The sequence below is a fragment of the Hyla sarda genome, chromosome 4 (genome assembly GCF_029499605.1).
Source record: "Hyla sarda isolate aHylSar1 chromosome 4, aHylSar1.hap1, whole genome shotgun sequence".
NCBI classification, from domain to species: Eukaryota; Metazoa; Chordata; class Amphibia; order Anura; family Hylidae; genus Hyla; species Hyla sarda.
The window spans coordinates 401,912,816-401,927,116 of record NC_079192.1 but is presented as its reverse complement, the minus strand read 5'-3'; the positions used below and the strand labels follow the sequence as shown (position 1 = coordinate 401,927,116).

At 48.9% G+C, this 14,301-nt stretch overlaps 1 protein-coding gene across 1 annotated transcript in view; it reads right to left on the bottom strand.

Annotated features, from left to right (window-relative positions):
• Positions 1-14,301, bottom strand: part of LOC130367492 (uncharacterized) — a 65,125-nt gene continuing 50,824 nt past the window's right edge. Inside the window, exons 6-9 of the mRNA XM_056569915.1 lie at positions 4,310-4,642; positions 3,295-3,345; positions 1,018-1,085; positions 1-76 (exon numbers count right to left, since the gene is read on the bottom strand). Coding sequence (XP_056425890.1) covers positions 1,057-1,085; positions 3,295-3,345; positions 4,310-4,642 — 413 coding nt within the window. The 3' untranslated portion in view covers positions 1-76; positions 1,018-1,056. The remainder of the gene's footprint in view (positions 77-1,017; positions 1,086-3,294; positions 3,346-4,309; positions 4,643-14,301) is intronic.

Here is a 14,301-nt window from a genome sequence, read left to right as displayed (position 1 = left end):
GAGATTTGATCACATATCTTTTATTAGACTTTAGAATTTCACTTTATGAATCTTACATCCATTTGTCCATTTCATGCTGTAGAGAAAAGAAAATATTTCTAGATCATTTACAAGGATTTTTTAAATAATTCTAAGGACACCTATCATTCTTAAAGGAGTACTCCGGCAAAAAAAAAATTCAAATTAACTGGTGCCTGAAGTTATAAAGATTTGTAATGTAGTTTTATTTAAAAATCTTAACCCTTCCAGTACTTATCAGCTGCTGTATGCTCCAGAGGAAGTTGTGTAGTTCTTTCCAGTCTGATTACAGTGCTCTCTGCTGACACCTCTGTCCATGTCAGAAACTGTCCACAGCAGGAGCAAATCCCCAAAGCAAACCTCTCCCTCTCTGGACAGTTCGTGACACAGACAGAGGTGGCAGCAGGGAGCACTGTGGTCAGACTGGAAGAACTACACAACTTCCTTTGGAGCATACAGCAGTATGGGAAGGATTAAGATTTTTAAATAGAAGATATTTACAAATCTGTATAACTGTCTAGCACCAGATGGTGGAGTCTAATATAGAGTACGGAGTTCATATTAAGCAGGGAATTAAATAGCTATATTACAAGTTCTGCTAAACCTATATATCATTCTGTTCAGCTCCTCCTGCTCTATAACATGTCTACAGAACTATATATCAATCCGCTCAGCTCCTCCTGCTCTATAACATGTCTACAGAACTATATATCAATCTGTTCAGCTCCTCCAGCTCTATAACATGTCTACAGAACTATATATCAATCTGCTCAGCTCCTCCTGCTCTATCTATAACATGTCTACAGAACTATATATCCATCAGCTCAGCTCCTCCTATAACATGTCTACAGAACTATATATCAATCTGCTCAGCTCCTCCTGCTCTATAACATGTCTACAAAACTATATATCAATCTGTTCAGCCCCTCCTGCTCTATGACATGCTGCAAGGAGATAGGACACCATGTTTAATAAATGTGATCCCAAGCAGAGCTTCACCTTGTTTATGATTCTGTTACTTTTGAAGATTGTTCAGGATTATTCTGTATCATCAGGACATTCTTCCACTGGAAGAGAATAAAAGTATTAACAAATGATCCCATGACATCATGACATCACAGGACAGAATCTGCCCATTATGGGAAGCAGACGTACTAGCCTTTGTTGGTTCTTATAGGAATTCAGTAGAAAAAACTGCAGAGCATGGAGTTGCTGGACATGATACAGGGATTCACAAAATGGCAAAAATTGATAATCTGTGTGTCAGGTTCTACTTCTCAAGCCCTGTTGTATTAGTTTTGCTAGTGTGGTAGCCCAGTAAAGAAGTGGCACCCCTGTACTCTTGCTGCCCTGTCAGGCAGCCTCCCACCAGTGTCCCCTGGGCCCCCTTGCACTTGTTCTCCTTGTACAGTTATCTTTATGCTGTGTATTATATATAAAAGCGTTATGCCTTTAAGAACAGTTGACATGTGACTGTAACCCAGTGAGGTATCAGTGACCATGTGACCTGTGGGACCTCTCCGGAGTCTCCCCATATAAGCCTTGGATGGAGCCTCTGTTTTCACTCTTAGTGTTTGCTTAGTTGCAGTGAGGTCAAGTCCTAGGTGTGTGTCTGGAGTCCAGAGGAGGCCGAAAGTCAGACATGCATCCACTGATTCTCAAGTCCATTGCCCCACAGGTCAAGTCAAAGCCTGGTAAGCTAAAGAAGGGGTGAAGTCAGTCATAGTCAGTCTCAGTCAAGTCAGTCCAAATCATCCTGTCTCAAGTCAGCGTGACCTGCATCCAAATTGTCCAAGCCCACTATAAGTTCCAGCATGCCCTAAGGTCTCTAAAGTCACTGGTCACCTCCGTGGGCCTAGCCAAGCTATATAGACTGTTACACCTTTCTGACTCAGTAAAGCTGCCATTGTTCCGTAACTTTGCGTCTGAGTCATTATTTGCCCCCGTGCCTAGCCCAGGATCCAGCAGTATAACTTCGGGTGGTGTAGAGGATAAACCACGCCCTGGCATCACGAACACAAGGGGCTAATGCCATCTGCCCCTAGAGTAATTCCATCTGACCTCATCACACCCTCACCACACAAGGAATGTCCCTTTAGCTACCATAAACACACGGGTGGCTGTTGCCCTTAAAGGTCCTCAGCTCAGTCTCAGGTCTATTTCTGTCAGTATATTGCTATGTAAGTGTATTTTTCTATATATGTATATGTCTTCTGAATTCACTGAGCCAATACAAGTGCAAGGGGTTAACTGTCTGTACCCAAAACCCTAATCTTCACTGTGTAAAGCCGGTAAGGCTGGGTTCACATTGCCTTTTGCATCTGACCTGTTAGGGGTCCGATCAGCTCTTTTTTTTATACCCCATCGGACCCCCATGATTCTGTAATTTTACAGGAATTTAGCGGTGAAAAAAATAGAACAATTTTTTTCTCCGCTAAACTTCCATCCTTCTGGCCGGATTGCTGATGGAACTTCGAATAGAGGAGTCCAACGGCAATGTGAGTGTGGCCTATCATGTCACATGTCCATCCTTCATCCAGTTAACGATTAAGGGCTGCCTTGTCTTCACCCTAGTCCCAAGGGTCAAGGGTGGGTGGGGGGGGGGGGGTTCAAGTTGTAGTCTAAGGTCTCAAGTGTCTAAACACATCCCGCAAGTGCAGTGTAGTAGAGCCAAAACTGTTGCATGCCTCTGAGCCAAGCACGTACAACTATGGATAGAGAACCAGTCTACTCAGGACTACAAGTCAAACAATTCCCAAGTCAATATTCTTCATATTGTTCAAGGACTGTGACATAGTATCGGCTATCCCTACCTCTATCTGTACGTGTCTATTAACTTTGATATTCTCAGTCTGTATCATCATTACTGTCTTCTGTTATATTGGAACTGCAACATCAGTAAAGAACAAGCTGTTATCCATAAATCCTGGCTTTTGAAGTATTTATTCCTGGGGCTCTGATACGGAGAGCTGCTTTATTTGAAGAAGTGATTAATGGGAACAGTCATTTAACGACAGTCACACTAACTACAACCCTACTTGTGGTATCACAATCCTGACAACCTACCAGCCAAGTGGCATTTACGCTAGAACCCCCCACTCACGTATTGAATGAGAGACCGGATTTCAACATGCCCGAACCTTTACTCCCCCTGGGAGGATGGAGTCTTGCTTTGGATAATTTCCTCTCCCTAGTAACACAAACTGCAATTTTTCGGGAACTTTGAAAAGGGTAGCCAGAAATTTGGGGAGGGTCATACACTGATCAATGACTTACGAGTGGTGAAGTCTTGCTCTGTAGCTGTACGATGAAGATCTGGGATTTCTTCTATGGAAACAGTAATGTATTAGAATTTGGCCATATGGGGGTGTAAATATAGAGAATGCAGATACAGCAATCACCTGTGACACATAAGAAGACATAAAAATGGTAGGTGGCACATGGTAAGTGGCTGTGTACAGATTTTGGATTAGGGAAAACTGAATATGTATTATTTAGACATAGCAGAAGTCTGGTTTGGGTTCTGATTTTTATTTTATTCCGAAATAATGCATACAAAATGATGGGGACAGAAATCCCACTTATTTATATGTACTTCAGGAATACTGCAAAGTTTCCCTTTTCCTTTAGGAGTTTTATATTTTTTGGAACAAAGGGATTGTCTAGGGAAGTGCAGAGATAGCTGTCAGTCACTGATTAGGACCGCCCACTGGACTCTTAAAGGGGCACTCCGCTGCTCAGCGTTTGGACCAAAGTGTTCCGAAATCTGGAGCCGGCGCCGGGAGCTCGTGATGCCATAACCCCTCCCCCTCAGGATGTCACACCCCGCCCCCTCAATGCAAGTCTATGGGAGGGGGCGTGACAGCCATCACGCCCCCTCCCATAGATTTGCATTGAGGGGTTGGGGCGTGACATCATGAGGGTTAGAGACTATGACGTCATGTCAACAGTTCGTTCCAAACGCTAAGCAGCGGAGTACCCCTTTAAGCATAGAAGAAACAGGGATTTTAACCCATAAATCAAAGGTAGCCATGAATATTTTCACAAAAAACTTTATAAATCCAGCTGGCAAACCAAATTGTATGTTCAATAAGACAGGTTCCCTTTAGAGGACTTCATCATCGGTAATTAGACATCTTATATTCCCACCCAGTACAACCTCATTTTATATGCCATCGGTGTCTGAATACTATGGAGCTTATCTTTCCCTTAGAAAGCCTCCAACTGACCTACTTTTAATGTTGTCCCAATGGATATTATCGATATAACTCAATAGTGCCAAAGATCTCACCTTCTTCTATCTTCACTGTCACCTCTTCTTTCAAATCATTGAACCATCCAGGGATCTCCACACGGCAGCAGTAGGTTCCTTCATCTTCTTTAATGGCCCCGGTGATGGTCAGGGACACGTCCCCCTGTCTGATGTTCCCCAGTAACTGGTATCTGTCAGATTTCCTCCAGATCACTTTGTGGCCATCGGTCCAGATGATGTCATCATTACACTTGGATGTTGGACAATGGCCTCGTCCCCAACACATTGTGGTTGTTGTGTCAGAATTTGTACAAGGTATCGTGACTCTGCCATTTAGGGGTCCAGTCACAACTACAGCTGGTGCCACAAGACCTGCAGATTGAGAAGACAATATAATAACGTATACAAATAATGAAGACTCACTTAGATCCAATAGGGGGTATTGACTAATACCGGTCAGTCTTAAGTGAAATTCTGCAGCCAAAGAATTCAGCCAACTTAGTAAAATAACAGATCAAGGAGGGGCAGTAGACATGGCTTATCTAGATTTTAGTAAGACTGGGTTCACATCACGTTTTAGGCAATACGGGACCGTATGCGGCCCGTATGTAATGTACAGTATTTCAATGAGCCGACCGGAGTGAAACACTGACTCCGGTCGGCTCATTTTTTAAGAAGTTTAAGCATGCATGAGATAGGCATAAGGCTATCCTTCATATAAGATAGAGATAGGTATAAGGCTATCCTTCATATAAGATAGAGATAGGTATAAGGCTATCCTTCATGTAAGATAGAGATAGGTATAAGGCTATCCCTCATATAAGATAGGGATAGGTATAAGGCTATCCCTCATATATGATACAGATAGGTATGAGGCTATCCTTCATAAAAGATAGGGATAAGGCTATCCTTCATATAAGATAGGGATAGGCATAAGGATATCCTTTATATAAGATAGGTTCAGGGACTATTCGTGGTATATTTTAGGAGTTATAAAAGGTTTTGAAGCTGAGCTTTGAAATCTAAATTGGGGCTAAACTGGCGTTGATTTCAGCTACAATATAAAAATTTTGCATGTGATTAGCTCTTGCCCCTTGTAAACTAAGCCCCACCCACTTAAAATATGTTGGGGGGTGGGGGGGGGGGAATCAGTATACTTCGTATTTTATTCTTGTAAACCTCTGCTTGTTCGGGGCTTAGGAGTCCAGTAGGTGGTCCTAATCAGTGAATGAGTATTTTATGTTAGTGCACATATACAGGGAAGGCTGTCAATCACCATTTAGCTCTACCCCTTAGACTCCTAAGCCCAGAAGGAGATTCAGATGAATAAATTACCTTATCAGCTATAATGAATTTTTTTCCCAACAAACATGTATATTAGAGATGGGCGAATTTTTTTTAAATTAGATTCGGTCGATTCGCCGAATTTTCCGAAAAAATTTGGTTCGACCCAAATTTATATGTGGCGAATTTCTATTAAAAACGGCTATTTCCGGGCTACAGAGAGCCTCCACAGAGGTGTAGAACACTTTGCCTTGCCCTAACAATCATAGGGAGTGTGCTGGGGTAGCAAAATAATACTGATATTCAGTATGATATGCAGATCACAGGCATCACTATTAGAATCACTGCCGCAGAGCGGCACAATGACAATGAGTCTGGATGTGGCATCACAATTTAAGAGATTTTTTAAATGTCAATTGAAGATTTTAAAGAGATTAACAAGGAACAAGGAGATCACATGGCGGCACAATGACAGAGCCTGGTAATTGGAATGAACAAACTTTAAATCCTTTTTTGAGAGCCCATTGGAGGGCAAGTCTGGTGCCAGCAGCCACAGTAATTCCAGCTCCAATAGTGTATAATTGCTGCAGTGTAAACAGTGAAAAAGCTCGTACTTGTATCTTAAAATTGAGCTGCCGGTCCGCTGCGAGGCGAGCCATCACATGTTCCAGCCCCTGCCTCTCAGCATCCCCCCCCCCCCCCCCCCCGATACTCATGACTAAGTGTCCCGGGGGCCTGAAGTGTTTACTTTGAAAAAATACTGTATTACCACAAAATCAATATAACAAGGAGATCACATGGCAGCACAATGACACAGCCTGGAGGTGGCGGCAGCATGACTAGACCAGAGGGTAGCACTATGACAGAGCTTGGAGGTGGCAGCAGCATGAGGAGACCATGTGGCGGCAGAATGACACAGCCTGGAGGTGGTGGCAGCCTATGTAGGATGCAGAGTGGCATGATGACACAGCCTGGAGGTGGCAGCAGCATGACGAGACCATAGGATGGCACAATGACAGAGCCTGGAGGTTGCAGCAGCATGAGGAGACCATATGGCTGCAGAATGACACAGCCTGGAGGTGTCGGCAGCCTATGTAGGTCGCAGAGTGGCACAATGACAGAGCCTGGAGGTGGCGGCAACATGAGGAGATCACATGGCAGCAGAATGACACAGCCTGGAGGTGGCAGCAGCAGCATGAGAAGACTATATGGTGGCAGAATGACACAGCCTGGAGGTGGCAACAGCATGAGGAGACCATATGGTGGCAGAATGACACAGCCTGGAGGTGGCAGCAGCCTATGTAGGTGGCAGAGCAGCACAATGACAGCCTGGAAATTGCAGCAGCATGAAGAGATCACATGGCAGCAGAAGGACACAGCCTGGAGGTGGCAGCAGCAGCATGAGGAGACCATATGGTGGCAGAATGACACAGCCTGGAGGTGGCAGCAGCATGAGGAGACCATATGGGGGAAGAAAGACACAGCCTGGAGGTAGCAGCAGCATGAGAAGACCATATGGCGGCAGAATGACACAGCCTGGAGGTGGCGGCAGCCTATATAGGCCGCAGAGCGGCACAATGACACAACCTGGAGGTGGCAGCAGCATGAAGAGACCATATGGGGGAAGAATGACACAGCCTGGAAGTGGCAGCAGCATGAGAAGACCATATGGCGGCAGAATGACACAGCCTGGAGGCGGCAGCAGCTTATGTAGGCCGCAGAGCGGCACAATGACACAGCCTGGAGGTGGCAGCAGCATGAGGAGATAATATGGCGGCAGAATGACACAGCCTGGAGTTGGCAGCAGCATGAGGAGACCATATGGTGACCATATGGTGACAGACCATATGGTGGCAAAATGACACAGCCTGGAGGTGGCGACAGCCTATGTAGGCCGCAGAGCGGCACAATGACAGAGCCTGGAGGTGGCAGCAGCATAAGGAGATCACATGGTGGCAGAATGACACAGTCTGGGGGTGGCAACAGCATGAGGAGACCATATGGTGGCAGAATGACACAGCCTGGAGATGGCAGCAGCAGGAGGAGACCATATGGTGGCAGAATGACACAGCCTGGAGGTTGCAGCAGCAGCATGAGGAGATCATATGGCAGCACAATGACAGAGCCTGGAGGTGGCAGCAGCATCAGGAGTCCTGAAAGTGACCGGTGACAGAGTGGGGCGGTGGGTGGCAATACCAGTACCCGCTGATGAATGTGGGTGAAAGAAGGAGCCCTTGGCATCAGATGTGTGACATCAGGCAGGTGGCAGGATCAGAATAGCAGCAGCTGAGGCAGGTAGGCAGAAGAAAACAGTCTCTTTTGTCAAAGTGTTGGTGTGGCACCATGGTTAATCTAGTCTGATGCATCAGGCAGTGGTGGATGGAAATCCTGGCTGATCCATCCCTGATTCATCTTCACAAAGGTCAGTCTCTCCACATTTTTCGTGGACGAGTTCTCCTTGGGTTACTATGGCCCCCGCCTCACTAAACACCTGCTCTGATGGCACACTACTGGCCAGGCAGGACAGCTTTTCGTGGGCAAACTCTGCTAGTTGCGGCCACAAATCAAGTTTGGCCGCCCAGAAGGCCAGCGGATCTTCAATGTGGGTTGGCAGGGTCATGTCAAGGTATGCCACTACCTGCTGGTTCAGGTCCTGCTCCAGGTCTACCTGCTGCTGATGAGTTGCTTCACTGTGCGGGTGAAGAAAGCTACTCATCAGCGACTGCAGAGGGAGCTGGTACTGCTCCTGCCACCCCTCCCCAGCAGCCATGGCAGTGGAACGTGAGTGCAGAGGGCCCCACAGTCAGACCTGCGAGAGGATGGACAATGGCACAGATAGGCATCGGCCAACTGACTACGTAGGATGTTTCTGTAGTAGGTCAGTTTGTCCTCCCTCTCAGTGGGTGTAAAAAAGGACCCCATTTTGTGCCGGTAGCAAGCGTCCAACAAGGTGGAGAGCCAGAAGTCATCCAACTGCCGAATGGTGACAATTTGGCAGTCAATAGGCAAGCAAGTGAGCATGCATCGTATCATTTGTGCAAGTGACTCGGAGGGACTCCCTGCCTCCCTCTCCACTGCATACTGCCACGATGGTCTGGGTCCTCTGTCTCGTCTTCCTCATCACCCTGTAGCTCTTCTGGCTGCTCCTCCTCTCCTGTCAGCTGAGTATCAAAACCACCCATTTCGCTACACATTGCCTGTGCTCCACTGTCCCCCTCTCCCCTCCTCCTCCTCTTCAAGTTCAGCCCCCACAGGGCTCATGTGGCCATGAGATGTAGGCGCCGCGTCTCCAGTGCCCTGACCAGCCATTGTTCCACCATCCCTTGAAGGAGATAAAGCAGTGGAATGACATTGTTCATCCCGTAATCCTGGCAACTGACAAATAATGTGGCTTCCTCAAAGGGCCTGAGCTCCGGCAGGTGGAGTACGCAGTCGGCAGTGCCGGGGCTTTCTGGAGATAGGGGATAGCATGGTGGCCGGGCGTACAGTCCCGCCATTTCTTCTGACCTGGAGGACAGTGAGGTGGTGGATCATGTGGAGCAGTCTTCCTCTGCAGCGGGGATGGCGGCTGATCGTCGTTCTGTGTCCGGTGGTGGTATGGAGCGGGTCCGGTCGGGGCCTTCGGCTGCGACTGTGAGGAGGTCTGGAGCTGGTGAGTCCAGAACAACGGACTGCGAGCCTGGCGGCTGCTGGGATGGCTGTCTCAGGTCAGCCTGGTTAGTGCTCTATGTTGGGGTGTGGGGGTTGTGGGGAAGGGGGGTGATGTCTCTGTCCGTTACTTGCTGTCTCAGTTGCTGGGGGCTTTGTCCCAGTGTACGGGGGATGGGGGTGCCATCTCCTCTCCATTGCCGGTCTGGGGCATCCGTGCTGCTATTTCTGCACCTGTGGGTGTGGCTGCGGCGCCCAAGGAGGTGGGGGTGACAAGGTGCGCTTGGCTGATGTGGCAAAAGGGGAGGTGTATGTTTGCTTTGAGGGGTCACTTGGGGGCGTACCTGAAAAGTTTTGGAAAGACGAGTACGCTGGAAAAATTCAATTTGGACCGCAAGAAGCCAGAGGAGAGTAAAAAGGAGGAGGAGGAAAAGCGCCGGTATCGCTTGATTCCGTGCATTTTTTCAAATTGACTCCAGGCGTTCACAGTTCTTGCTAGTGTGATTGGGGAAAAGGCACCGGCTAATTGTTCTGCTTTGTTTTGCTATTTGGACGGTATCGGGGAGGCCTATTGGACGTATGGGGGGATTGCATGGTTGAGGTATGACAAACAGTTTCGTCAGCAAAAGGCGGTGCGTCCTTGCAGTGGGATCACAAGGACATAGGTTTATGGATGCGCCTTATGGCGGCTCCGAGGAGTGGGTCTCAGCCCTTTCAGGGGGCAGCCGGCGGTTGTTCTGCAGCTGGGAAGTCAGCTGGAGCACGGTGAGGTTGCTGTTGGCAGTTCAATGAGGGGTCCTGCAGTTTCTCCTCCGACTCTCGCTTTAAACGAGTGTTCCAGCTGTGGGGGGTTGGGGGCACATAGCTACGTGCTGTGTTTTACGCGAGGTAGAGGAAAGGTTGCGGAGGCTTCGCAGGCCCGGAGTGACTCCAGTGAGGGTAGCAGAGATGTTGCCGTTTTTAAGCGGGTACCCAAATAGGGTGGCAGCAGCTGTCACGATGCCGGCTGGCAGGAGGTGGATCCTCTGTGCCAGAGAGGGATTGGCGTGGACCGTGCTAGTGGACCGGTTCTAAGTCACTACTGGTTTTCACCAGAGCCCGCCGCAAAGCGGGATGGTCTTGCTGCGGCGGTAGTGACCAGGTCGTATCCACTAGCAACGGCTCAACCTCTCTGACTGCTGAAGATAGGCGCGGTACAAGGGAGTAGACAGAAGCAAGGTCGGACGTAGCAGAAGGTCGGGGCAGGCAGCAAGGATCGTAGTCAGGGGCAACGGCAGGAGGTCTGGAACACGGGCTAGGAACAAACAAGGGAACGCTTTCACTAGGCACAAGGGCAACAAGATCCGGCAAGGGAGTGCAGGGGAAGTGAGGTATAAGTAGGGAGTGCACAGGTGGAAACTAATCAAGCTAATTGGGAAGATTGGGCCAGGCACCATCATTGGTGCACTGGCCCTTTAAATCAAGAGAGCTGGCGCGCGCGCGCGCCCTAGAGAGCGGAGCCGCGCGCGCCAGAGCATGACAGCCGGGGACCGGGATAGGTAAGTGACCTGGGATGCGATTCGCGAGCGGGCGCGTCCCGCTGTGCGAATCGCATCCCCAACGGCCATGACAGTGCAGCGCTCCCGGTCAGCGGGACTGACCGGGGCGCTGCAGGGAGAGAGACGCCGTGAGCGCTCCGGGGAGGAACGGGGACCCGGAGCGCTCGGCGTAACAGCAGCGTTGCTGTTGGAGGGTTTTACTTTTGGTTTCCGGATCCCTAGTTCAGCGGTAGCTTCTGGTAGTGGGGGGCACAATCTGGTTTGGTCCCTAAGAAGGAGCTGGGGAAGTTCCGGATGATCCATCACTTGTTGCATCCGGCTGGGGCATCAGTGAATGATGGGATGGCAGAGGGGGCGTGTTCAGTGTCTTATACATCTTTTGTTGAAGACATCAAGTGGGTTTGCAAGTTTGGGCATGGGGCCTTGTTGGCAAAAACGGATGTGGAATCAGCGTTTCGGTTGTTTCCGGTGCATCCGGAGAGTTTTCGGTTGTTGGGGATTTGTTGACAGGGGAGTTTTTATGTGGATTGTTGCCTTCCGATGGGTTGTTCAGTTTCGGGCACCTATTTTGAGGCTTTCAGTTGTTTTCTGGAATGGGTTGATGACTTTTTGTTTTTGGGCCCAGCGGGGTCGAGTGTCTGTTCAGTACTGTTACATACCATTGAGGCGGTGGCTCGCCGTTTGGTGTACCGTTGGCCGGTGACAAGACCGAGGGTCCGGTGACAGTAGTTACATTTTTGGCCATCGTTCTAGACACTGAGCGTATGGAGTGCCACCTTCCAGAGGATAAGCTGGAGGATTTACGGGGATGTGTGGCCCGTTGCCAGAAGTGTCGTAAGGAGCGTTTGAGTGTGGTGCAGTCATTGTTAGGTAAGTTGAATTTTGCCTTTAGGATTTTACCTATGGGGCGGGTGTTTTGTACGCATTTGGCTATGACGACGGCCGGGGTCTTGGTGGCTCACCATTTTGTTTGTTTGTCTGCGGATGTGTGGGCAGATTTGGTGGCTTGGGAGTCTTTTTGGCAGTGTACAATGGGCGTTCTGTCTGGATGGCCAAGGCAGTGGAGGATTCTGCCTTGGAGCTGTTCACGGACACAGCAGGCTCGCTGGGCTTTGGGGCCTTTTTTGGTGGGCAGTGGTGTGCCGGAGAGTGGCCTGAGTTTTGGCGGCAGGAAGGCCTGTTGTCTAATCTGGTATTGTTGGAACTGTTTCAAATTGTGTTGGCAACAGAGATTTGGGGTGATAGGTTGCAAGGTAGGCGTGTTTGTTTCCGTTGTGACAATATGGTTGTGGTTCATGCGATCAATAACCAGACTTGTAATTCGCTGCCGGTGCTGTATTTGTTGCGCCGTTTGGTGTTGTGGGGTTTGTTTTTGCATGCTCATTTTATTGCTGTACATGTGCCTAGATTTCTCAATTCCTTTGCTGATTCACTTTATCGCTTTCAGTGGGACAGGTTTGGAACCGGAGGCAGAGCGATGCGGTATCCCTTGTCCTGAGGAGCTTTGGTGTGTGGTCTTGAGTCGGCAACTGGATTGATTCGATGCTCTCTGACAAATCGTACCTGGGAGTCCTATGCTAAGGTTTGGCGTGATTGGGAGGAGTTGTTGCGCAGTGTGGATGCGTGTGAAGTGGCGGATGACTGGGTGATGGTGGTGTTGTATTTTCTGGGAGTGTTGCATGAGTCGGGGGTGTCTGTTTCTGGGGTTGGCAATCGTATGTCTGTGTTGGCCATTTGGTTTGCTATGTGTGGTTTTCAGGATGTTACAAAGCATTTTTTGGTTCGCCGGGCCTTGCAGGGCTATCGTTTGTGGTGGGTTGCATAGAACTGAATGTCGGCGCCCTGTGTCTTTTGAGTTGTTGAAGTTTTTGATGGAACAGGTAGAGGTGCAATGTTTTGATCCTTATGAGGTTTCGTCTGGCATTTTTGTTGGCATTTTTTGGGGTATTGCGGGTATCCAAATTTGTGTCTAGGAGGCTTGGGGCTCCTGGGGGCTTGTCTTTTACGAACGTGGAGTTGTTGCCGGGGTTGGTCCGTTGCTGTCTTTTCCGGTCTAAGACGGATCAGGCAGGTGCGGGCCGTTGGGTGGTTTTGGGCGCTTTGCCTGGGACCTTGGTCTGTCCAGTGCGTTGCATGGAGGAGTTTTTGGCGGTTCGCCCAGGGGTTTTGGTGCCCTTTTTGGTTCACGCGGATGGCTCAGCATTGCCTCAGTATCAATTTGTGCCTGTGTTTCGTAGTTGTTTGGTGGCTAGGGGACTGGTCCCTGGGGACTGTAGTTTGCACTCGTTCCGTATTGGCGTCGCTACGGAGGCAGCTCGCTGGGGTGCGGTAGAGGAGTGTATTATGAGGATTGGTTGTTGGGAGTCTAGTCGTTATCGTCTGTATGTTAGGCCTCACTTCTTGTGAGGCATGGGGGGTGGTGTTTTACGGTGTGGAGTTGGTGGGGTTTGCACATAGTTTCTTTGCTTTTGCTACTTGTATGCTTTTGTCTTTCAAGTCATGGTCCGGCTTTGGTGTGGATCGTGGGACATTCCTACATGAAGTGGGGGGCCATCAGCGCTGACGTGTGGAGGGATGGCAGGCAGTTGGGGTTTGCAAGGTCGGTAGCGGTGGTCCGTTGGATAGGTATTGGAGGCATGGTTTGGAGCTGTTTGTTGTCGGAGGTTTATCGCCATGCTTCCTTGGATTGTCCTCCGGATGTGCTGGTAGTACACCTGGGGGGTCACAATCTGGGTAGTGCCCTTCACGTGAGTTGATTCGTGACATCAATCTGGATCTATTGCGCTTGCAGGCTACTTTCCCGGGCATTGTTTTTGTCTGGTCAGAAATGGTGGTGCAGTGAGTTTGGCAGAATGCTAGGTCTGTGGTGAAATTGAATAAGGCTAGAATCAAGGCTAACAAGGAGGTGGGCTGTTTTTTGGTGAGGCATAGTGAGTTAGAGGGGGAGCCTGGGGAGTTTCTGAGGAGAGATAGTATCCACTTGAATGCAATAGGCATTGATTTGTGGGCTTTGCCGGGGATAGAGACGGCTCTGCAGGTTTGGCGGGATGAAAGAGGTTTTACACTTTCATCTGTGGCAGGAAAAGGGTCCTTGGAAGTGGTATCTCAGGATAAGTTTGGCTATTTACAGTTGGAATGGGCCTCCTGGGGGTGGTCGGGGCCCCAGGAATTATTGGGTACATGCACTAGGTCATGTGGGTGCCTGTGGGTCAGGTGATTGTGGCCATGGGTAATGTGTTTGGTAGTGCATGTGGTGGTGAAATGTGGTGTGAGTTACAGAGTGGTTTTTAGTTGCCCTCCAGGGATACTTCTAATTAGGTATACTGTTAATAATGTGAATATTGTTTAAATGTTAAATATGTAATATATTTTGTTAAATAAACGTGCCTTGGGGCCCAATTTTCTCCAGGCATGTGTCAAGTGTCATTTATGGGTTTGGGTAGTCAGGGAATAGGAACACAATCTAAAGTCCCTTCAGTCAAGGGGAACACCAGGTCGCTGCCACAAGAGTGGTCTCGGTTAAGGGTAACAGGGACCTTTCTCCAAACATGACAGGATATT